A 23,679-nucleotide genomic window follows, 5' to 3' on the forward strand; every position below is an offset into this window, starting at 1 on the left:
GAGGGGTAAGAAAGAAAGAGTACAATCAATTTTAGAGGTTCCAGAGATCCATTCCTGAGAACTGCTGCCCAAAATGAGGCCTAATAATCTCTATATTAAATAATCTATACATTAAATAATCTATATTGTTGAAACTCTTCTTGATAATATCTATATTAAATAATCTCTATTATAGAAATAATCTCTATATTATAGGTTAAAATACTTTAATTAATATAATAACCCAGCTTCCATCTCTGGTCCAGTACAAAGACTAGGTATCCAGAGTAATCTCAACTTGTTTTGAAGATGAAAACTTCTTCAAAATAAGGAGAGTGCTTAATATATAGAAGAAGCAATGGGGGAAAACCCAATGTGAAGTATTGACTTCACAAGATAATCATTCACAGCAATCTCAGGTAATGGCACCAGTCCTAATTCTTACAATAACCAAAGGTCCAAAAAGCTTCTCAGAAGTTGCTATCTTCCAAATAAGTTGAAGTTACTCCAGATACTTCATCTTTGTACTGGACTGGACTTTCTAACCAGACTTTAAAGTTTACCTTGTGTTGAACTGGATTTTTAGACTGAAATTTATTGAATAATTTCTCCTAATAATTTTCTGGATTTACAGTCTTTATTTGGGAGTAGACAATTTGTGATTTCTATTACTTTTTGTCATACACTTGATATGAGATTGAATGGTGCCATAGAGTTTTTACTCAAATACTAGAGCACCCCCCATACAATGTGCCCTGCATGATGACATAACTTCTGGGGGTGGGGATCTTCCAACCAACAGAACTCTTTGGGGGTGGGGATCTTCCCACCGGAGAGCTCTGTGTTGGTGGACTGGGGACCTCAAAACTAGGGGAATCAGTGCCTCCAGCGGGAGGCTGGGAACCCTACTGGAAATTGAAGTCCATGTCTTTTGTGTCATTTTGGAGAATACCTTTTCTTTTGTACATATCCACCATACTTCTGAGTAGATGGCTTTCCATTCTTTTTCAGTGCCACATTGCTGTGAGGCACACTTTGAGCAGCTGAATATGCAGAGATTAACTGTATGTATTGTTGGAAGGGGAGGACTGCACAACCTTCCTTTATGCTTCAGAGGAGGCAGTGGTGCTAGTGAAGCTAGATAAGTCATTCCCTGTATCTGTTGGCTCTATTGATGACCCTTTGTTTATCCAGAATCCTACTGTTAGGGTTTTAGGGTTCTAGCTAACCCCTTTTGAAGCCCCAGCACCAAGGGGTTCTGAAGGGTGAAGGGGCTCCCTTATTCTCCATGCTCCCTTAACCCATTTTAGGACCCAGGTTTGACTTCAATTTATTTTTTAAAGTGACAAGATTCACATTGACTTTGCTCCACAGGCAGCATACCCCCTTCCCTAGCATAAATCAAACTCTGAGCTTACACATATAAATAAGTAAAAATATACACTGTATTGGATTTGTACATGCAGCTCTACTGACTTTACATACTTTATATTGCATTTAGTAAGGAAGTTGACTAATTTATTAAAATCACATTTGCCAATATATTTAAACAAACATGAGTGAAATTTAATCTGAATAATTTTCACTATCTTATTTTGCATGCTAATTGCACCTCAAAGAGTTTCAGGGATGGTAATTATCACTGATTGCCTCCTCTACTGCAGATCTCTATTCTCCACTTCCAAGATATGAAGCTCCTCCTTCTCCAAGCAGGTCTTCCCAGGCTTCAGAATGAGGAAGGGAAGGAAGTTGTACAGTCTTATTCCTTCTCCTTTCACCAAGACCACAGCTTTGGCCTCCTCTGAACAGTGTATTCTTCTCTTTCTTGGCCTTTCCCAGAAAACTGTCTTTAAAGACTCAAATAGCACCCTTTACTAGGTATACCCTAGAAAGAGTGGTGATTAGCTCCTCCCTGTACCTCCTACTTAGGGTTGCCAACTCTGAGTTGGGAAATACCTGGTGATTTGGGTGTGGAGCCTGGGGAGGGAAGAGGTCTCAGCAGGGTATAAAGCCAGAGAATCTACCCTCCAAAGTAGCCATTTTCTTCAGGGTAACTGATCTTGGTCATCTGGAGATCAACTGAAATAGCAGGTGCCACCTGGAGTTGACAGCCTTTTTCCTACTAGACAGCTGCACCTGGAGTCATGGTGCCAGGTAAGGATCTGGAGACTCTGGGTTGTTACACTGGAGGCTGCTGGGCTCTCCAGTGAGGGCGGTGCCATTGGGAGTTGTGTCTCCCACAGCAACAGTGTATGTATTTATATAGCAAAGAGTGCCCAGTTATAGAAGTGTGATTTTGAGTGCAGTAAATAAATGTCCAAAGAAGTATATTGCAGAAGTAAAACTTAAATTTATGCAAGTAGATTCATGCAAGTAGATTTAGTAGAATTAAATTTATGCAAGTAGATTTAGGCTGCAGTCAAAAGCAGAGAGAGAAGCCTAAACTAAATAGTATTACTTACCCTATCACAAGTGACCAGCTAATCTAGCATCATGTGTATGGAAGTACAAGGGCACTGTTACTACAGGAGAGACCTGCAGAGACATGTGACTCCATGAAGAGTCACATAGAGACTGGGAGAAAACAAAGCGCACACAGAGAAAGGAGGGGTCAGAGGGCAACTCCCATCCTGAGTCCTTTCTCCATTTCATACAGGATTATCCTGCAGTGCCATAGGTATTTAATTCTGTGCTTTCACATTGCTTCTGGCAAGAGCAGTGCCACTACTGCTGCTTTTATTGCCACTCACAACTAGGACTTCCATGTGTGACAATGTGCATGCGTAAAACACTGCCAGTTGTACAGCACTGTACCACAGTGTCCCAACACATGAAAAATAACATTGTTAGCAGGGTTGAACCCCACATGAACAACAGAATGACTCATTTAAAAAAATCATGTCTCTGCTCACAGCCAGCAAATTAACTGGACTTCTAGCATCCCTAGTTGTTGGATGAGCATACTTAAGTACTAGCCATTCTGAAAGGAATTCATCCCCAATAATAAAGAAGTGTGTGTACTGTATTGTTTGTACAATGAATAGTTCTTCTTAAATAAGAATACCGAATGCAGCATGAGATTAAAAACTAAATAGCCAGAATTATATGAGGCAGAAATATTCTTTATTAGTATTAGTTAGTACCATGCATAGTACATCATCAAGGTTTAATTTATTCATCGTAACCGATCATAAATGTTGGAATAGCTGAGTGTCCACTGTCCATGTACAATATCCACAGAGTCACTGCTTCTTCCTCCAGATTTTTTATTTTGTACATGAATTCTGTACATCAGCTGTCTTCACCAAAAAATGTGTTTTTCCCTTATAGTGTATAAGATAGCAACAAAATAATCAAAGGTGAGAAACAGAGCAATCCAAACCAGAGTCACTCTTTTAAGACTTCTAAGTCTTCAACAGACTTGTATAACTCTGCTTAAGATGGCCCTGAACATACACTTGGCACATGTCTCACAGCAGATTAAAAGACTGTTGTTCATCAAAATATATCCAAAGGTTTAAGCTGGACAAAAACTGTCAATAGCAAATATAACAATAATTCTGATCATTGGCTTTACATTCTCATCTCACAGATTGGGGGTCAGGGGAATAATCTGCAACCAGTATAAGAAGAATTTCAGAGCAATTAATACAGCTTTAAAACTGCCTTCTCCTAGTGCTGAGGGGTTAGGATTTATCAAAACCAACCAACAGCAAATTGGCTTAAAAACAAGGTAATGGTGATCCTGTCTGAAATACCTCAAAGGACTTGAGATGTCTTTGGGTTTTGCAGAAGTGAACAAAAATGTCCTTTTAATACAGGATTTGTATAAATGATCTAATAAATAAATATATTGGAAAACCACAGAACAAATACAGAAGTTACAAATACATTGCATTATAGCGATTTCATGTTCAAAGGTACACCGGAAACATTATCTAATCTTCTAACATCCTGGTAAGGCAGGTGGTATTTCCTCAGAAATAAGCTGCAGAGGTGAGTGGCAAAAAGCCAGCCCATTCAGCCAAGACATTACTGGTGAAAGGCAAAGATTTTCTAATCCTTTGAATTTTGCTTTGCATGCAAACACTGACTGAGTGTGGGTGAAACACTGTCTCTCAAACTATTCCAGCAATTGCAATGATTGCAAACCCAGCTGCAGCTGCATAACTAAAAAAACAAATATTTACTTATTTACAGATATGATGATTAGACTTTATTATGTAACCTAGAATATATCACAGATAAATGAACTTTCTAATGAGATCTGCACACCATTCAGTGGTACTGCAGAAAACAGAATAAATGCATTTTTGTCTTTAGTAAATAAACTTGAAACATTTCTTATTTGGCAATAATAGAAAAATTATTTTTGGTTCTCAGACTTATTTCATTTCTTCAGTTATAAGGAGGCTGAACACCTCATTTTCCATTGCATAAAATGTGCTGGTAACACAAAAAGAGCTCAATCCATCTCTTAGCAGCAGCATAATATTCAGGGAAGCCAAGCCCACTATACCAGAAGCTAGACAACATAGCACCAGAAAGCTAGAAGCTTGGTTATCTTCTGTCCAGATTTTCCCTTCACAAAAAAAACAACCCCATTGTCTCACTTATTATCAGACTCATACATAGTGTTCAAATATGGTACAAACACTGACATCTTCCTGCATGCAAAGACCAAGATAACTACATAATAGAATAGCAAAGTTCAGAGAGTTTCAAGAATAGTGTTGTTGTTCTTGCTTTTACTTCAAACTGTTGGCATCTCTGAATTGTCCTTCTGTGCTCTTGACCATCCAGTAGTTTTACGCTTCCCAGCCCACCAGCTTTCTACACAGAACTGCTCCTGATGGTCCATATTGATTTGGGAAGCAAGCAAGCCTGTCTCTCAGGCCAGTCTTTTTTAAAAATGAGCTGAAGAAAGGTATGAGGAGCAAATGTTTTTGCTGACATTGCTGTGGTTTTAATTTCTAAATTCCTACTTGGCAATTTACGTTTTTCAACATGAAGCCACCACTGGTCAGTTATACTGACTAACACCTTCCACATTTTGTAGAAAAATAGATGGTGGAGCGGAGAAGAAAAATGGTGGGTGGGTACACAAGAACATAATGGTTAGTGTTAAAATGGTCAGAAGTACTATAAGAGTCACTAGAGTTCCAATAAACAGTTTTATTCTGTATATTTTATTTCTTAAGGGGGTCTCAGCATAGTCATTCTGCTAGTTTACAAAATCTACCCCATCCTATTAATATTTTGCTTGGGGAAAAAAGCAAGACACATTTCAATTTGACCCAGATGACCATGACTTTGAAACTGATGTAGCCTTCAGCCCTTTGGTAAAGTGGATTTTCTTCACACAACTTTGTATGCAATTTTTTTCCATCCAAAATAGAAGATCACCTTTTTGTACAGACTAATGAGCCTGTCTTGTCCCAGCTTAAAAGCAATTATGACTATTTCAATGCCAATCACAATATAAAGTGAAAAAAACAAGAAGAAGTTGGGATGCTGTAGTGCGATGTCACCAAAGCCAATGGTTGTTAAAGTGATGAAGCAAAAGTAGAAAGCTTCCTCAAAATTCAAGTGGCTTTCCCAATGTGGAAGAATAGCAGCGGCACAGGAAATATATGCAAAGACAATGACAGTCATCAATGGAAAGGGCACATCCAGTTTTTCTACTTCTTTCCCAATGTTGTCAATATTGTCAATCATCTCATCCATCATTTTTCCTGTAGCTAGTTGGGGACATGAACTACATCGTTCGATAGATTTAGGTGGGGCAAGAAACTGGTTTTCCCTGGCAATTAGCTTTTCAAATATTTCAGCATTCCGAGATTGCCCAGGCTTCCTTTTCAGGGAAGACTGGCTTCTTAACACTTGTGCAATATTTAAAGGTTCATGAAGGACTATTTTGCTTTGCTTCAGTGATAATGCTGCTGGTTTTGATTTTTTGTTTTTCTTACAAAAGGATGCAAGACACAATCTGGGTACTAGCTTTGACTGTAGTTGTCTAACTTTATTGTAAGATGCAGATAATATAGCTGCCAGAATGTCACCCATGTCAGTAAGAACCAAGAACATCAGAGGTATGCCAAATAAAGCATACAGCATACACAGGTATTTCCCAAGCCTTGTCACAGGGTATGTGTGACCATAACCTGAAATAAAACAAAACCAGAGAAATACAAGTTAAGTTTCATTTTACCTATTTGTCTTCCATGGCATTCCACTGAAAGCAAAGCTGGTGAAATATATGTAAAATTATTTGCATTAAGCTATCTTATTGCTTTTTTTGTAATAATAATAATAATAATAATAAATTTTATTTGTACCCCGCCCTCCCCTGCCGAAGCAGGCTCAGGGCGGCTAACAGTGCGGTGACCAATGGTGCACCAAGCAATAAAACAGTTACATTATGAACAGTTACGTTATAAACATTAAAATTAAGCATTAATTAACCTTAAAACCCATTAAATCAATTAACTAAAACAAGTATAATACTATCATTGACGCTATCTGATTAGTACTGATGGCGGATTTTCTTCGTTGTTGATTTATACTTCAATCATTCATAAAAGCTAATTTAAAAAGGGTGGTCTTGCAGGCCCTGCGGAACTGAGCAAGGTTCCGCAGGGCCCGCACCTCCTCTGGGAGTTGGTTCCAGAGATGTGGGGCTGCGGCCGAGAAGGCCCGAGAGCGGGTATTCTGTAGTTTAATTTGTCTTGGCCCAGGGGTAGTCAGTCTGTTCTTTCCTATTGACCTCAGTGCTCTCTGGGGTTCATACGGGGAGAGACGGTCCTTCAGGTAGGCTGGTCCTCGGCCATATAGGGCTTTAAAGGTGATAACCAGCACTTTGTACTGGACCCGGTATACAATCGGCAACCAGTGCAGTTCGCATAGCCCCGGCCGTACGTGCTCCCATCTTGGGAGACCGAGCAGTAGCCTGGCCGCCGCGTTCTGCACTAGTTGCAACTTCCGGGTCCGGCACAGAGGCAGCCCCATGTAGAGGGCGTTACAGTAGTCCAATTGTGAGGTGACCGTCGCATGGATCACCGTTGCTAGGTCCCGACGCTCCAGAAAAGGGGCCAACTGCTTTGCCCGCCTCAGATGGAAGAATGCTGACTTGGCAGTTGCTGTTATCTGGGCCTCCATTGATAATGAAGGCTCCAGCAAGACACCCAGACTCTTCACCTGCTGCGCCGCCTTTAGCTGCACACCATCGAAGGTCGGGAGAGATATTTCCCCCCCTGGAGCGCCGCGACCCACACAGAGAACCTCTGTCTTTGCCGGATTCAACTTCAGCCCACTCAGCCTAAGCCACGTTGCAATAGCCTGTAACGCCCGGTCCAGGTCTTCCGGGGGGGAGGCGGGCCGGCCGTCCATTAGCAGATAGAGCTGGGTGTCATCTGCATATTGATGGCAACCCAGCCCAAACCTCCTGGCAATCTGGGCAAGGGGGCGCATATAGATGTTAAATAACATCGGGGAGAGGACTGCTCCCTGAGGCACCCCACAGTCTAGTGTGCGCCTCTGGGATCGTTCACCCCCGATCGCCACCCTTTGTCCCCGACCCATGAGGAAAGAGGAGAGCCATTGTAAAGCAGACCCCTTAACCCCAATGTCGGCGAGGCGGTGGATCAGTAGCCGATGGTCGACCGTGTCAAATGCAGCCGACAGATCTAATAACATCAGCACTGCTACACCGCCTCGATCCAGTTGCCGTTGGAGATCATCTGCCAAGGCGACCAAGACCGTCTCCGTCCCGTGGCCCGGTCGGAAGCCAGACTGGCACGGGTCTAGGACAGAAGCGTCATCTAGAAATCTCTGTAGCTGCAGCGCCACTGCCCTCTCGATAATTTTACCTAGGAATGGTAAATTAGACACCGGTCGGTAGTTCGCCAATTCGGCCGGGTCTGCTGTTGGTTTTTTCAAGAGGGGGCGGACCAAGGCCTCTTTCAGCGGCGTTGGAAAACGCCCCTCTAGGAGGGATCTATTTATGATGTCCCGTAAAGGACATCTAAGCTCCCTCTGGCAAGATTTAATCAGCCAGGAGGGGCAAGGGTCCAGATCGCATGTTGTTGGGCGAGCAGCGGAGAGAATTCCATCAACTTCTTCCAGGCTGAGTGGGTCGAAGTGGTCCAGCGATAAATCCAAAGACAGGCGCGGAGCCTCAGTCTGACTTACTGTATCTAATGTGATAGGTAGGTCTTGGCGGAGTGACGAGATTTTATCTGCAAAATATTTCGCAAATGCCTCACAGCCTATCTCCAATTCTCTAACGTTTGGTTTGCCTTGTGGCAGTGTTATAAGGTCTCCAATTACCCTAAATAATTGTGCTGGGCGCGAATTTGCAGATGCAATCTTGGCTGCAAAGTATGTGAGGCAAAGTCTAAGCCAGAGATAGGTAAACTTTGTATCCCAATTCCCCACTCCAAAACAAAAACTCCAGCCTGTGAAGGTATCGGCATGCCAGCAAACAAAAGACAGGATAGGGACTGGACCAAAGATTGTATATGATGCATACAAATCTAATTTTTCTTCCATTACATGAGTAATGTACAATAAATAGAAATATCAGCATAAAATGATCAGTGGTTATCCTTTAAACACTTATAAATGAGAGTGCAGTGGTAGAAAACAATACCTGCCAGATGTTTGGTCCTAAAAGATGGTCTCTGAACAGAGGCCAAGTGGGGCATGAAGTCTCCAGTGAAAGAGTTTATACTCAAACGTCCATTCTCAGAACTACTACATTCTAAATTCTAATTGTAAATAATTGCTGGTATATAAGGGGGGCCCTCTTTGGGATCCTGCTGGCTTCCAGCACAACTTCCCTTCCTCCTCACAGCCATGACCTGAGCCTGTCATCGCTCAGCTATATACTTATGCTTTTTGTTGAAGAAAGGGAGATATGGTGCTAAGCAAAATAGTTTCAAAGAGTTTCATAGGGCACATGTCCTGACGACTGCCTACCTAAACAAATATCTCTGCATTCATGCAATGCAGGTGAGTTGTCAGATTTTATATAGCATCCAACTTCCTTAACAAATACAACACCATTTTATTGTTCTCCTTTTGAAAATGTTAGCCATTTTTTAAATTTATCTTTAGTCACTCTTGCATACAAATATGACATTCTTACAATATCCAAATGCAAATCAATACTGTTACTAGGATCAATGAAAATGACACAAAACAATGTGCAAGCTGGAAAGTCCTCTTCATCAGGCTAGATATTAAAACAAAGAGTGGGGTGGAGAGAGAAGACATCTTTGATTATGATCTTGATGCTTTGTCTTGTCAGCCAGTATCCTCTATAAAATGATGAACAGATCGGCAGATTTAAAACAGTGCTGTGTTTTAAATTTCAGGTTGTGTTTTGATCTTCTAGGAAGAAAACGGTATGGAACTTGAGCACTGTTTTGTACCATTTTAGTTGGTCCAAACAAAAAAGTATTACATGACTTTTTATTCTGTTTTGGGATTTTACTTTGAACTAACATGATTGACCACAACTTTCTTATTCTCACAATATGTAACCTTGGAATAATTTGCTTGGAATCAACTAACCATTGTTAATTCCCTAGATGATTATGTTTTTTTAAGTACCAGTGAGTGATTTAAATCTAGTTAGGTGCAAGCATACTTTCTCTCTTGAGGTGATTAAGCAAATGATACATCACATCACCTGACAGCCATTCTGCTAATTGCACTGTCTACCCTTTACACAATGCTCTGTTTCTTCTTCCCCCAAAAGCAGCTCATTGCATTAGAAAATTGGTTGGAGGAAACAGTTCCACTCTGCAGTATGTACAAAGTGCGACTGAAGTGAGATTTGCCATGAGGCATGTCAGTCAGTTGATCAAGGAGAGTGATTGCTTAGCCATTGCATATTGTTTCCTTCCACTCAAAGGATGTGTGCATTCTTGCTATGAAGTTTTTCTACAGTCTTTAGATTCCATTCCCAGCTCCAACATGATGTGTGGCTCTTAAGCTCCTAATTCTTTCCCCAGCTCTTCTTTTCACACCTGGAAGAAGAGCCCAATATTGCAGGCCTCAGAGATAAAGAAAAGGGAGAAGTTAATTGCTATAATTGAAATGTATGGAATGATTTTTGTTTTCTTGTTCTCTCTTAATCCAAAGGGCTCTGTGTCCATGTAAAAGACCTTAGCAATGAAGTTCACCCAAATACTAGCGATTCTGCCTGAGGTTATAGGCATCAATAAAAATAGGACACACCTTCTTTTCCTCTTTCAAATACTTTGGCTTCTTCTAAGAACCTTGAACAAAGAGACCTATTTTGCTTTGCCCTACACTGTAGGATTCCACTGGCTTCCCTTGACTGCTTGAGTCCTCTGGAGCTATTTGCCTCATGAACACCTTTTAGATTGTTGGCCACTGTGGTCTGGATTGTGTAGGTGCATTAGAAGATGGAGAGAAAATGGATAACTGCCTTTAGAGCAGCTCTTGGGTATGTTGTTTTGGTTCCTTCCAACTGATGCAAGGCACAGGAGTTGGCACGGTTTAGTTCCCTTGCCCATATACTTCATATTTGTTTTAAAATAGACTTCCACTCCCACTTTGATGTGAACAGGCAGCCAAAGATGCATGTTTCTTTCAGGTTACCAAACACCTTTGTGTCTGTTTAGCAAGCAAGAATTTTAATCGCCTATAAAATCTGTCTGCGGTTTTGTAGGAAGGACCCTTTCACTTGGGGTCTTTAACAGTCTCAGAAAATATCATTCCAGATGGATAGCAAACAAAAGTTTCAGCCAGAAATTCTACTGAAATCAATGGCAATGAATAATAAATAGAATGTTAAAAATGAACAAAAATATAATATAAACATAAATAAAAAACAAGCTGGAGATGTATATCCCTACAAAACCCTCTTAAACACAGAAAGATCTGTGAGGCAATGCAAACATTTCTGAAAACATAGTATACAGAAAAGGAAGAAGAGGAGAAACAGTGAAATCCTAAGCAAAGCTGTACCCTTCTAAGCCATTGACTAGAATAGATTTAGAGGGATGCAGGGCTTTTTTGGTAGAAAAAGCCCAGCAGGAACTCATTTGCATATTAGACCTCCCCCCCACCAATTTCACCATTGTTTCACACTGGGCTTTTTGAGTAGAAAAAGCCCAGCAGGCGCTCATTTGCTTGTTACGCCCCCTGATGCCAAGCCAGCAGGAACTACGTTCCTGTGTGTTCCTGCTCAAAAAAGCACTGGAGGGATGTAACTCTGGTTAGGATTATACATTAGACCAAGGTTTCCCAAACTATTCCCCTTCCTGGCCCAGCTATTTTTATACTGCTCCTTCCTGGCCCAGTAAAATTTGGGGGTGGATCCAGGAGACAAGAAATGATATCTCCCCACTTGCTGGAGATACTGCAAAGGCAGACGCCACACACACCTCATTTAAACACTTTGCTGGGGGTGTTTAAAAGGGGGGGGGGGAGCTTGAAGTTCCCTTTGCCATATCCCTGCCTGGCGGGGAGACAGCAAAGTCAGGCGATCTCCTCTCCCCCCCTTTTGAAAACCTGGCGGGGTGTTTAAAAGAGAGGGGGGGGAGCCCGGAGTTCCCTTTGCCATCATCCTGCCTGTCCGGGAGACAGGAAAGGTAGGCAATCTCTTCCCCCCCCCCATTTAAACACCCCGTTCGGGTGTTTAAAATGGAGGGGGGGGAGCACGGAACTCACTTTGCCGCCTCCCTGCCTGTCGGGGAGATGGGAAAGGCAGGCAATCTCCTTCTCCTCTCCCTCCCCCCCCCCCATTTAAACACTCCGCTTGGGTGTTTAAAAGGGGGGGGAGCACGGACCTCCCTGCCTGTCGGGGAGTCTGGAAAGGCAGGCTATCTCCTTCCCGCCCCCCCATTTAAACACACCGCTCCGACGTCTAAAATAGGGGGGGGGGGGGGAGCCCGGAGCTCCCTTTGCCGTCTCCCTGCCTGTCAGAGAGATGGGAAAGGCAGGCGATCTCCTCCCCGCCCCCATTTAAACACCCCGCTTGGGTGTTTAAAAGGGGGAGGAGCACAGAGCTCCCTTTGCCACCTCCCTGCCCGTCGGGGAGACTGGAAAGGCAAGCGATCTCCTTCCCCACCCCCACCCCCATTTAAACACCCCGCTCCAATGTTTAAAATGGGGGGGGGGGGGAGCCCGGAGCTCCCTTTGCCGTCTCCCTGCCTGTCAGGGAGATGGGAAAGGCAGGCGATCTTCTCCCCCCCCCCCCCATTTAAACACCCCGACGCTGCCGATGGGAAATGCCGCGTTAGACTGTTCTGAGTGCTGAACTTGAGATGGCATAGAAGTTACTTCTTTGCTGCTATAGTATCAGCTAATTCACAGCCATCCCAGTTGTTCAAAATAGCTCATCATCTGCTGATGTCAAAGTCTGAACCTATGTTGTTCCAGGCACAGACAATTAGCTATAATACTTTTGCCAGGTTTTTTGCTGATAAAATATTGAATATACACCCCGATTCAGCTGTCAGTTGTAGCAGGCACACTGGAAGAAAGGCCTAATGCACCACCTGGTTTGTTTATGACCATTTTGATCTAGTTTCTGTGATAGATGTTGACAAGATCCTGGGATTAGTGAAGGTCACTAGTTGTACTCTGGATTCCTGCCCACCCTGGTTGCCAAAATCATGTAAGAACCACATCAATAAACCCCTAGTATGTATTATAAATCAGTAATTAAGTCAAGGTACCTTCCTATAGCCACTCAAAAAGGCAGTTATCCATCCACTACTTTAAAAAAATATATCTACAGAAAAGTGATGTTGCTAATTATCGCCAGTCGCTAATCTGCCCTTTCTGAGTAAAGTGATTGAGAAAGCAGCAGCAGATTAACTCCAGCTCTTATTGACTGACTCATCAGCTCTAGACCCTTTTCAGTCTGGCTTCAAGCCAGGCTATGGGACAGAGACAGTTCTGCTAGCTTTAGCTAATGACCTTATACAAAGGCCATGCCTCTTTTTTGCTCTAGTATGATTTATGTGCAGCCATCAATACAGTAGATCATATCATCTTGTTGAGGCACTGCAGAGCAGAAGTATGTATCAGGGGATTCACATTGAACTGGTTCAAATCATTCCCCATGGATCAGACTCAACGGGTGCTACTTGAAACCAGGTATCAGTGGTGTGAGATGTATTCTGTGAACAGGGTGAAATTCTATCCCCCATGCTTTTCAATACCTATGTAAAGCCTGTAACATAAATCATTTGTAGTTTTGGGACTGATTATTAACATGCTGATGATACCTGGCTCTCTCCCCGCTCCCAGCAAAGATGGCCCTACCCCCAGCAAAGCTCTGCTTCCTTCCTTCCCCCATCTCCCTGTTGTGCAGAGAAAAGCTAGCCTTGAAGACTGACACAGCCTGCAAAGTCTGAGCTCTGTTTGGCTTCCTTCCTCCCCCCCCCCCCCCCATCTCTGGGTTGTGCAGAGAGGAGCTGGGCTGCCTCTCCTTCCTTCTCCCCCCCCTGCCCAGTGTTTGAAAGAAAAGCTGGCGTCCACTGGCACTTTAGACCCATGAAGTGTTCTTCAAGGTATGAGCTTTCCTGTGCCTTACAGTATGTTCTTTTGGGGAGATTTCTGTGGGAGGCCTGGGTGGCAAAGAAAGGTGTGTGGGTTTTTTCAGCTGGGAGGGGCAGGGAGTGGGCATTCCAGTAGCTTTTTTTTTTTTTTTTACCAAATGACCCCTGGGCAGAATTGTAGCTGGCTGAGTTTATCTGATGGTGAGGAAGACTTTTTTTTTCTTTGCCCCCCCCCCCCTTTTCTTTCTTTTTTCCCTGCAAGTGATGCTCTGTCTGTATTCTTGGTGCTGGGAGGGGTGGAAGCAACAGTGGGAGGACTTCTAGTGCCCTGGCCCCACTGGTGGACATTCTGGAAGTGACATCACAGGAAAAGGTGGAGTTTTGGTTCAATGTGCCCCAGAAATGACATCACTTGGCCCTTGACACCACAGGAAATGACATAATTCCTGTCTCCTGGCTCCACCCCGAAAGTATCTTGGCTCCAAATTTTAGTGGGTTACGAAGGAGAAGTGTAAAAATAACCGGGCCACGGGAAAGAAAAGTTTGGGAAACCCTGGCCTAAAGTGATTTACAAAGTTACTTGGATAAATGGTTAGGGACTACTATACACACTATGCTACAAGTAAGATCCTGCTATGTAATTTTGCATCATTTAATGTATCATGTTAAAATTTATGCCTTTGCTTCAGTTCCTGTTTTTAGACTTCTTGTTGGTCCTACAACCCTAATCCTATTGCATTTTTACGCCTTGATTCCCAGTGAGAAAGGAAGACTAGAAATAAAGTAAATAAACCTTGTGACTCTTACTCCTAATTTTAAATTTTTGAAATGTTATACATCTCAAGAATGTTAAAGTTTAAAATTTTATACATCTCAATAAAATCACCATTTTTTCAAACTTTTCAAATGTACTCCAATGTCCATTTTAGTCCACAAGTTCTAGTTGCATTTCCCATTCATTTATGACCTCTGAAGAGATTTATGCTGTAATTTTACAAAATGTAGGATAGAATGCACATTTAACAGAGTCAATGCAAAGTGACTGGATGCATGTACAAAAATCAATACTTTCTGAATTGATTTGTCCTATGTTTTGCGTTTTAATGCATCCATAGTGAATGTAACCAGCAGTCAGAACTGGGGTTATTATTCATCATCAGTTTGCTATAATATTCTGTAACTTGCTTTTAATTGGTTTTATTTTGCTGTGGTTTTATGTATGTTGTATATTACCCAGAACCCTGCAGTAGCAGGAATTGGGCAATTTATAAATACAATTAATAGTAATAATGATGTGTAATACTGCCAGTTTTCACTCTGTGTTTGCTATCCAACAGATTATCTGCTTCTGGATTGTTTAAATTTTCCATATAAAGTTTAATTTGTAATTTGATGAGCAATGACATTCAAATCCCCCTAAAAGACCTCACATCTAATGTGTGAGCTAGGGTGGTAACCAGTGCTCAGGGCTTTATTTGTAGAAAAAGCCCAGCAGGAACTCATTTGCATATTAGGTCACATCTCCTGATGCCAAGGCAGCCAGAACTGTGTTCCTGTGCACTCCTTTTCAAAACAAGCCCTGCCAGTACTGAAGATAAGACACTCTGCACATGCACAAAGGCATGCTTTGTATTATTACTTAATATTCCAGGACTGATATCCGGCATTGCAAACTGTTTATCTGGCCAGACTAGTTAAACGGTAGTTCAGATTTAGTTTGCCAACTATCTACTTCCAAAAGAGTGTATTACTAATAATTAAAAAGGATGCCAATCATTATTTGGTGGGTGTGGGGTCCCTCTGAGATCCCTCCTGGTTGAAGTGTGTGACTCAGACAAGTGCTGTACATTTTTACCTGGGAGTAAATCCTTTTGAATTCAGTGGGATTTGCATCTTAGTAGACCTGCTTAGCCTGTTCCCAAAGGAGTTTTCTTAAGCAACTCTAATTTGAAGGAAATTCCATTTTTTTCAATAGGGCTTGCTCCCAAGAAAGTGTTCTTAAGATTGCAGTTCAAGTCTAATAAGTCTAGAATAGGACACAGATATGCTGCTCAATCCCCAACTCACATAGAAGAACACTTAGAGTTCATGGGCTGGAACCACCAGCTCTGAGCCAGTATGATTCTATTTTCCTGGCTGTCTATTGTCAAATAGAGTCAGACATTGCCCTTCGACTGTGGGCTGCGCTGATGTCAGTATCAGCTACTGACTAGTAGCAACCAGGCATTTTCATGATACTGACTAGGACACCTCCTGGTTTTCAAGCCACCTTCCTGTGGTTTCTAATATGGATGAGCTTTCTCCTCAACACCCACAGAGGTGACAAGTACAAAAATAAAGGTAAAGGTAATCCTCTGTGCAAGCATCAATTGTTTCTGACTCTGGGATGATGTTGCTTTCACAACGAGGTGACAAGTACTTGCAGCCAAAGAACCACAATACCAGCCACTGCTGTCTGTACTGATGTCTGGTACAATAGCCTCAAGAGAACTCTCCGTTTTGTATTTCTTTTTGCTGCTCTTCATTTCTTGGAATAAGGGAAGGAACATAACTGGTACAAGAGTTTTTAACAATTAAAGCTTCAAAAACTTTATTGTCAAAATACTTCATCTTTTAAAGAAACATTTGGACACAGGAATTTCTTTTAAATTACTTCAGGGAAAAGGATAAATTGGCTAATTAAAGAATCCAAATGGAATAAGATATTCTTAGCAAGTGTAGCAAAGCATATTTATACTAATGAAAAGGCTTTTTATGCATGATAACTTGAGGACATCACAAGCTGTCTAGATAAGTTAATAAACAGTGCTGGGGAGGAGTCAGCAGTCATGATGCATGCTGGCACCAATGACATTGGGAAATGTAGCTGTGTGCTTCTGAAGGAAAAAAGGTTACTAGGCAGAAAGTTAAAGGCCAGGGCCTCAAAGGTAGCATTCTCAGAAGTTCTGCCACTTCCACACACGAGGCCAGCTAGACAGGCACAGAAGTGGTGCCAGGAGGGACTTCCGGGGAAGGAAAATGCCGAGCTGAGCTGCTTCTCATAAAGGGAGCAGGCTGGAACTGCTGTTTGGGGTAGTGGAAGGCAAATTAATGCCTACTGCCTACTTTTCTCAGTCAGAGATTAGTCCAAGATATGCACAGAAAACTTTGAGGAGATTTATCTTGGCTGAAAGGGAGTCCTGGGGGGGGGGGTCCTTTGAGGCTTTGAGGGGTCTCCGGAGAAGAGTTGCATTTTCATCATCCGCAGAAGTTTCCAGAGTCATTTATTTGACATAAGCTCAACAGAATCCTAACCTTCTTGGACATTACTAAACATCTAAAGCTACTCAAGACCAATGTGGATCTGGATAATTTGCAGAAAAGGTACAGATTACTATCTTTCATTCCAGGACTATTTAAAGTTAAACAGAATAAACTCAAAAGGTGGGAAATGGAAATCTAGAAAGCTTGGAAGAAGAAGGGATGAAGAGGTGAAATTTGGACTTTTTAAATTTAAAGGACAGTGCTAAAAAGTGAGAAGGAATTTATTGTTTGGTCTACTTGCGGTTTTGAAAAAATAGCACCATTGTCACAGACCTGCAGCATATACAGTCAACAGAGGAGGTACGTCAAGTATCGTGAGATCTCTCTACCAGCGAAAACAGGATTTGGTGGCAAGTAAAGCAGGAAGCATTAGATGAAAAGCCTACTCTAGGACTATAATACCATAGAAAAACATCGGCGGCCATTGCAAGGAGGTCAAAATTAAAATAATAATTTTGAGGTGTTTGGGACATTAATAATTTTTGGAAATAATTGAGATGGTGATGAAAGGATAAATACTATTGGACATTATTGCCAATATTGGATTTTAGAAGCTTTTAAAGGAAAACAAAAATTTAAATGGAAGTAGAAAGTTGCGACCACCATTTTGAAAGAAATAAAATATTTAAAAATTAATATCTCAGCCTAGGAGGCTCTGAGGACGGCGAAATAAGGCTTGTTGGAAAAAGCAAGCTCTAATCTTTTGAATTTTATAGTTAAATTTTAAATTGGTGAGAATAAAATTTTTGGTGTTTTTAAATGTCAGAGCATAAGCAAACCTGTACAAGGGCTACCTCTCTGGAGAAAATGCAGGAACAATTAGAGGCAATGGAGGCTAGAATGATGAAAGGTATGAAAGACATGATAACTGCCTCTAAGAAAGAAATTATAGAAGAGATTTAAAAAGATATTGAGGACCTCAGAAATGAGACTGAGGAAACCTATAAGAAAGTGCAGGAGGTAGAAGGGAGAATAAAAGTACATGACTCCACCTTGTTGAAAATACAGGAAAAAGTGGCAATCCATGACTGTAAATTGATGGGGACTCAGATATATCTGAGAGGAGTACCTGAAAAGGAAGAGAGTGACTTGAAAGAATATATAATAAAAATAATTGCAGAATTTTTGGAAGAAGATCCTGAAGAGACTAAAAATATGTATGACTATATGTATAAAGTGAACTCATTCTATGCAAAAAAAAAAAATCTACCAAGAGATGTGGTCATAAAATATATGACAAAAGAAATGGTGGGAAAGATTATGAACAAAAATTTTGAAAATACATTGATAGTGGCAGGTAGCAGAGTAAGAATCATGAAGGAATTACCAAGGCAAGTGATAAATGACAGAAGAACTTACAAAAAACTGACAGAGTAATTACGGGACAATGAAATGAGGTATAGATGGATAATACCTGAAGGTTTGAGCTTTGAACTTCAGGGAAAAAGAACCACAATTACAAATGAACAGGAACTGCATAGATTTTATGAAGAACATAAAGAATTTGCACCATGATGGATTACAAATTATTAATTTGGAATGTAAATGGACTAAATTCACCACAAAAAAGGGCAACATTTCATTGGATTAAAAAGCAAAATTGTAATATAGTTTGTCTACAAGAAGTACATATAAAACAGAAGGATTATAAATTTTTATGGAATAAACAATTGGGATTAGAATTTTATTCCGTGGCTGAAAAGGGGAGTGATTTTTTATGTTAAGCAGGAATTGAATCCGAAATTAGTATTTAAAGATAAAATGGAAGATTTGTAGCAGTAGAAACAAATTTGAATGGGAAAAAAAGTTATTGAGATTGTACACGCCAAATGGAGTGAAAGATGTGTTTTTTAAGGATAATACACCACAACTTGATGAATTGACATATGATCAAGTTTTGATAATGGGGGACTTTAATGGAACAATTCAGAATGCATTGGATAGATCTGGACAAAAAAATAATAAAGAAGGAAAATTGCCAAAATCTTTTTTTGAACTGGTTAAACAAGAAAATCTGGAAGATATATGGAGGAAATTTAATCCTGATGTACGGGACTATACCTTTTCTTCAGCAAGACATAATTCTTTTTCTGGAATTGACATGTTGTGGGGCACTAAAGATTTGGGCCTTATAACAAAGAAGATTGAGATTTTGCCTAAAATAGGGGCTGATCATAACCCAATAATGTGGATTACAAATTCGTTGAAAAAATCAAGAAGATGGAGATTAAATGAAGATTTACTACATAATAAAGAAATAGTGACATCTCAGAAAACGAGACCAAAGCTTTCTTCCAAATAAATGACAGAGAAGATATTGAATTCCAGATGGTGTGGGATGCCTATAAGGCAGTAATAAGAGGAATATTGATAACATTAAACAACAAAGATAAGAGGGCAAAAGATAAACAGATGTTGGACATTCAAAATGAAATAAAGAAAAAAGGTGAATTAAGGAAAAGGCCAGGGAAAAAGAAAATTATGAGGGAGATTACAATATTACAAACACAAATGAGACATTTGTTAAATAAAGAATTGGAATGGAATTTGAAAAAATTACAGCAAAAGTCTTTTGAAGGAGCAAATAAACCTGGAAAGTACCTGGCCTCGCAATTGAAGAAAAAGAGAGAAAGTAAAATTATTAGTAAGATTGTGGTTGATGGAAGAGAGATGGTGGATCAAGAAGGAATAAAAAGAGAATTTTTTAAAATATTATGCTAAACTATTTAAGGGTGTTAAAAAAAAGAAAGAAAAGATGGAACTATATCTACAAAATATTAAAATAGCACTCTTAACAGAAAATATGAAAAAAGTTTTGAATGCACCAATTGAAAGTATAGAGATTGAAGCAGCGATTAATGCAATGAAAATTGGAAAGGCTCCTGGGCCAGATGGATATACAGTTAAGTTTTTTAAAACATTTAAAGAGGAATTAATAATGAAGCTCCAAAAATTGATGAACATGATAAGATTAAAAGGTAAAATACCAAATACATGGAAGGAAGCAGTGATTTCGTTAATTCCAAAAGAAGATAGAGATGTCACGCATGTAAAAAATTATAGACCAATTTCATTATTGAATAATGACTATAAAATATACATAATAATAATAATCATCATCATCATCATCATCTTGTATTTATATCCTGTCCTCCCCGCCAACGCAGGCTCAGGGCGGCAGAATACTGGCAGAACGACTTAAGCAATATTTGATAAACTTTATAAAGGAAGATCAAGCAGAGTTTCTCCCCCAAAGACAGATAAGAGACAATATTAGAACTGTTGTAAATATTGTAGAATATTACGAAAGACATCCAGAAAAGGAAGTAGCATTATTCTTTGCGGATGCAGAGAAAGCATTTGATAATCTAAACTGGGACTTTATGTTTGCAGTTATGGAGAAAATGGAGTTGGGAGAAGACTTTATAAGGATGAAAAAAGCAATATATACTGAACAACGTGAAAGGCTATGTATAAATGCAGACCTTACAGAAGATATGATAATTAGTAAAGGTACAAGACAAGGGTGTTCACTCTCTCCGCTATTGTTTATAATGACACTTGAAATTTTGCTGATGCAAATTCAAGAAGACAAAGAAATGGAAGGATTAAAAATAAAAGGATTTACTTATAAATATAGAGCATTTGCAGATGATATAATGTTTATAAATGAAAATCCAACTCAAGTAACACCCTTGCTATTAGCTATTAAATACAAGAATATGGAGAATTGGCGGGATTTTATATAAATAAAAAAAATCAAAAATTTTATGTAAGAATATGCAAGTAAGTAAACAAAAGGAGTTACAAAAGCTAAGGGGTTGTAAAGTTACCTCGAAGGTAAAATATTTGGGTGTGGAGATAACAATGAAGAACATTGATTTGTTTAAAAATAATTATGAGAAGCTATGGCATAAAATGGATGAAGACATGATAAAATGGAATAAACTTAATTTGTCATTGCTGGGAAGAATAGCTGTAATTAAAATGAATATTTTAATTACTTCTACACACACAAGCAGAGAGTCTTTTTATGAACTTTAATTCTGTCTTTGCACATTGCATTAGTGTTATATGAATTTTTGTAGAATAGAATGAACTTTTGTATAAGTGTAATGAATTGTATTGTAACAGTGCTGAATTTCTATTGAATATATATTGTCAAACTGTTAAGCATTTTCAGGATTCTTTCATTATTATTCCACATTTTTTGCTGTTATTTCATTCATTGTGGAACTCTAGGCTTTATCAAGATTTGGATCAGAGCAATATCTGAAAATACTGACAGACCACTATTAAGATTCTTGTACAATATCCTAGGAATTCCTCAGTGTGTATCCAGAATAACTCTGAGAGCTGGAGTTAGGAGATGTCCTTTAAAGCAAAGGCCTGGGGAAGAACATTTAACCTGAAATTTGGGATATTAAAATCATACCCAGAATCAAGTCTCCTTAGACTAGTCAAGCATGACAAAAGTAACTGGAACAGACTTCTGGAAATCAAATTATCATATTTGGATAGTACCCAGGTTGTGATGGACACAATGAGCAGACAGGAACTGATACAGCTCACTAGATGATGCCTGAAAGACTTTGACTACAAAAGCACATTGATTAGAGCCTGCAGAGTGTCTTCATCTTTTCCATTTGCTTTTTCCCTCCAGCAAAAATGTAAACTAATCTATCTGAGTTAACTGTTCTGAAGTACAGAACTGTTTTTATGATCTTGTGCTTAAATGCCCTAACCTCAGCAGGTTGCTATAAGCAGCAAGGCAACCAATAAACAAATGGGTTTTTTCCTTTGAAAACAAATTATTATGTCTGGATAAGATTTGAATATAATTTAAATATATCCAGAGCAGGAAACCAACCAGCGAAGCAGTTAGGTCTTTGGATGACCAAGAAATAAAGGGATTACTAAAGGAAGATGGGGAGATGGCATAGAAGCTCAATAATTTTTTTTGCTACTGTGAAAAGTGTAGAGTGTATACCCATGCCACAGCCATTGTTTTCAGGAAGGGAGCCTAAATAACTGAGATGATGAGAAATTAAAACTCTTTCCCAATAAAAGTTTTAAAAGTAAAAAAAGAAAAGAAAAGAAATGAAATGAAATGAAATGAAATGAAAACTCTAAACCTACTAAGGAAACTAAACACTCAAGAGTTCTTAGGGAACTCAAACAGGAGACCATTGATCTACAAACTCATATCACTACATTCATCCATTGTACCAGAAGTCTGGAGAGTAGCAAATGTTACACCAATTTTTAATAATGAATCCAAAGGAGAGCCAGGAAATATCTGTCCCAGGCAAATTTACAGGCAAGTTAGTAGAAACTGTAATCAAAGATAGAATTATTAGGCACGTAGAGGAACAAAGCCTCTTGAGGAAACATCAGTATGGCTTCTGCAAAGCAAAGTCCTTCCTCATCAACGTTTTGGATTTCTTTGAGAAAACAAATAAGCACATAGACGATGGTAACCCAGTAGACATTATATACTTGGACTGTCAAAAGATTTTTGAGAAGGAACCTCTTCAGAGGCTTCTGGATAAATTTAATGGGATAGGAGGACAAGTCTTCTTATGGAGTAAAAACTGTTGAATGACAGGAAGCAAAAATATGAATAAATGGACAGTTCTCATAATGGAGGAAAGGAAACAGTGAGGTCCCACAAGAATCTGTATTGGGGCAGGTATTATTTAATTTATTCATAAATGATCTGGAACTAGGGATGCGTAGTGTAGCGGCCAGGTTTGCAGATGACACAAAATTATTCAAGATGGTGAAAATCAAGGATGGTTGTAAAAAGCTCCAAGAGGATCTCAACAAATTAAGTGACTGGCAACAATGTGGCAGATGAAATTCAGTATTGATTAAGGTGATGTACACTGGAACAAAAAAACCCAGCTTCAAATATAGGCTAAAGGGGTCTGAACTTGTTGAGGCTGAGAGGGGAAAAGATCTTGAGGTCATAATTAATAGCTCAATGGAATTGTCTACCCTGAGTGCTGCAGCAGTGAAAAAGGGCAAACTGGTCTGTTGTAAAAGGGGGGGGGGGATTGTAAACATCAATGGATCATGGCATTGACATGAATAATCCTGTTTCACCCCCACCGCCCCCTTTGTCATGTTAGTATGTGGAACTTTCAAATTAATGAATGGTGTTCTCTGAGAAGTCGTTAATGTAACTTGTTTACCCAGAAATAAATTCTACATTTACTCCCAAGTAAATGTACAGAGTAACACAGCATTGCAGCCATATCCTATATATATTTACAGCAAAATAACATGCACTAAATTCAGCATGAAATACCTAAATCCACACAAATGTGTGAATTACTTGGAGGGTTTAGTGACATATGCTAGTAAAGCCTCTGGGGATTTTTTTTTGCAAATCCTAATGAGATCAACCCTAACCAAATCTAGCATGAAATACTTTTTAAAAAATCATACTTACCAACAGTTGTGAATACTGTGCAGCAGAAAAACAGAGAACCCAGAAAGGACCATTTCTCCTTGGGATCAATAAACCACTCTAATTTAACTTCACGGATCAGCTTTTGTGCATCTTTCTCAAACATCTCATATGAGGTCTTATTTTCTGTTCATAAAAAAGTGGTAATAATTTAAATACTTGCCTTAGTACAATTCCACATTCCCTTATAGCAGATTTCAGTGAAACTCTTCCAGGTTAAGGCAACTGAAAATCTGCATTTGATTTTACTTAATTCAAAAATCACATCTGCAAACACCTTTGAGTGTTTAATTTCTAGGTGAAACAATGATGCTGGCAAGTTTTAGTGTAAAGATCATCTGTGATTAGGTATCCCTTCACTCTAGCCCCTGTTAATGT

General features: G+C 39.7%; 1 protein-coding gene across 1 annotated transcript; it reads right to left on the reverse strand.

Moving 5' to 3' along the window:
* Positions 1–5,139: 5,139 nt before the first annotated feature.
* KCNK18 (potassium two pore domain channel subfamily K member 18) lies at positions 5,140–23,424 on the reverse strand. Its single transcript, XM_060240839.1, has 2 exons — positions 23,284–23,424; positions 5,140–6,143 (listed from the first exon to the last, which is right to left on the reverse strand). Exons 1-2 carry the CDS (start codon positions 23,405–23,407, stop codon positions 5,338–5,340), a joined length of 930 nt encoding a protein of 309 aa, XP_060096822.1. The 5' UTR covers positions 23,408–23,424; the 3' UTR covers positions 5,140–5,337.
* Between the last annotated feature and the right edge of the window lie 255 nt (positions 23,425–23,679).

The sequence above is a fragment of the Heteronotia binoei genome, chromosome 6 (assembly GCF_032191835.1).
Source record: "Heteronotia binoei isolate CCM8104 ecotype False Entrance Well chromosome 6, APGP_CSIRO_Hbin_v1, whole genome shotgun sequence".
NCBI lineage: Eukaryota > Metazoa > Chordata > Lepidosauria > Squamata > Gekkonidae > Heteronotia > Heteronotia binoei.

Bases quoted from the DNA above. Each gene is read 5' to 3' on its own strand.
- KCNK18 (XM_060240839.1), bottom strand. From the start codon at position 23,407: ATGTTTGAGAAAGATGCACAAAAGCTGATCCGTGAAGTTAAATTAGAG. The intron at 6,144-23,283 runs GTAAGTATGATT...GTTTTATTTCAG, and splicing joins CACAGTATTCACAACTGTTG to GTTATGGTCACACATACCCT.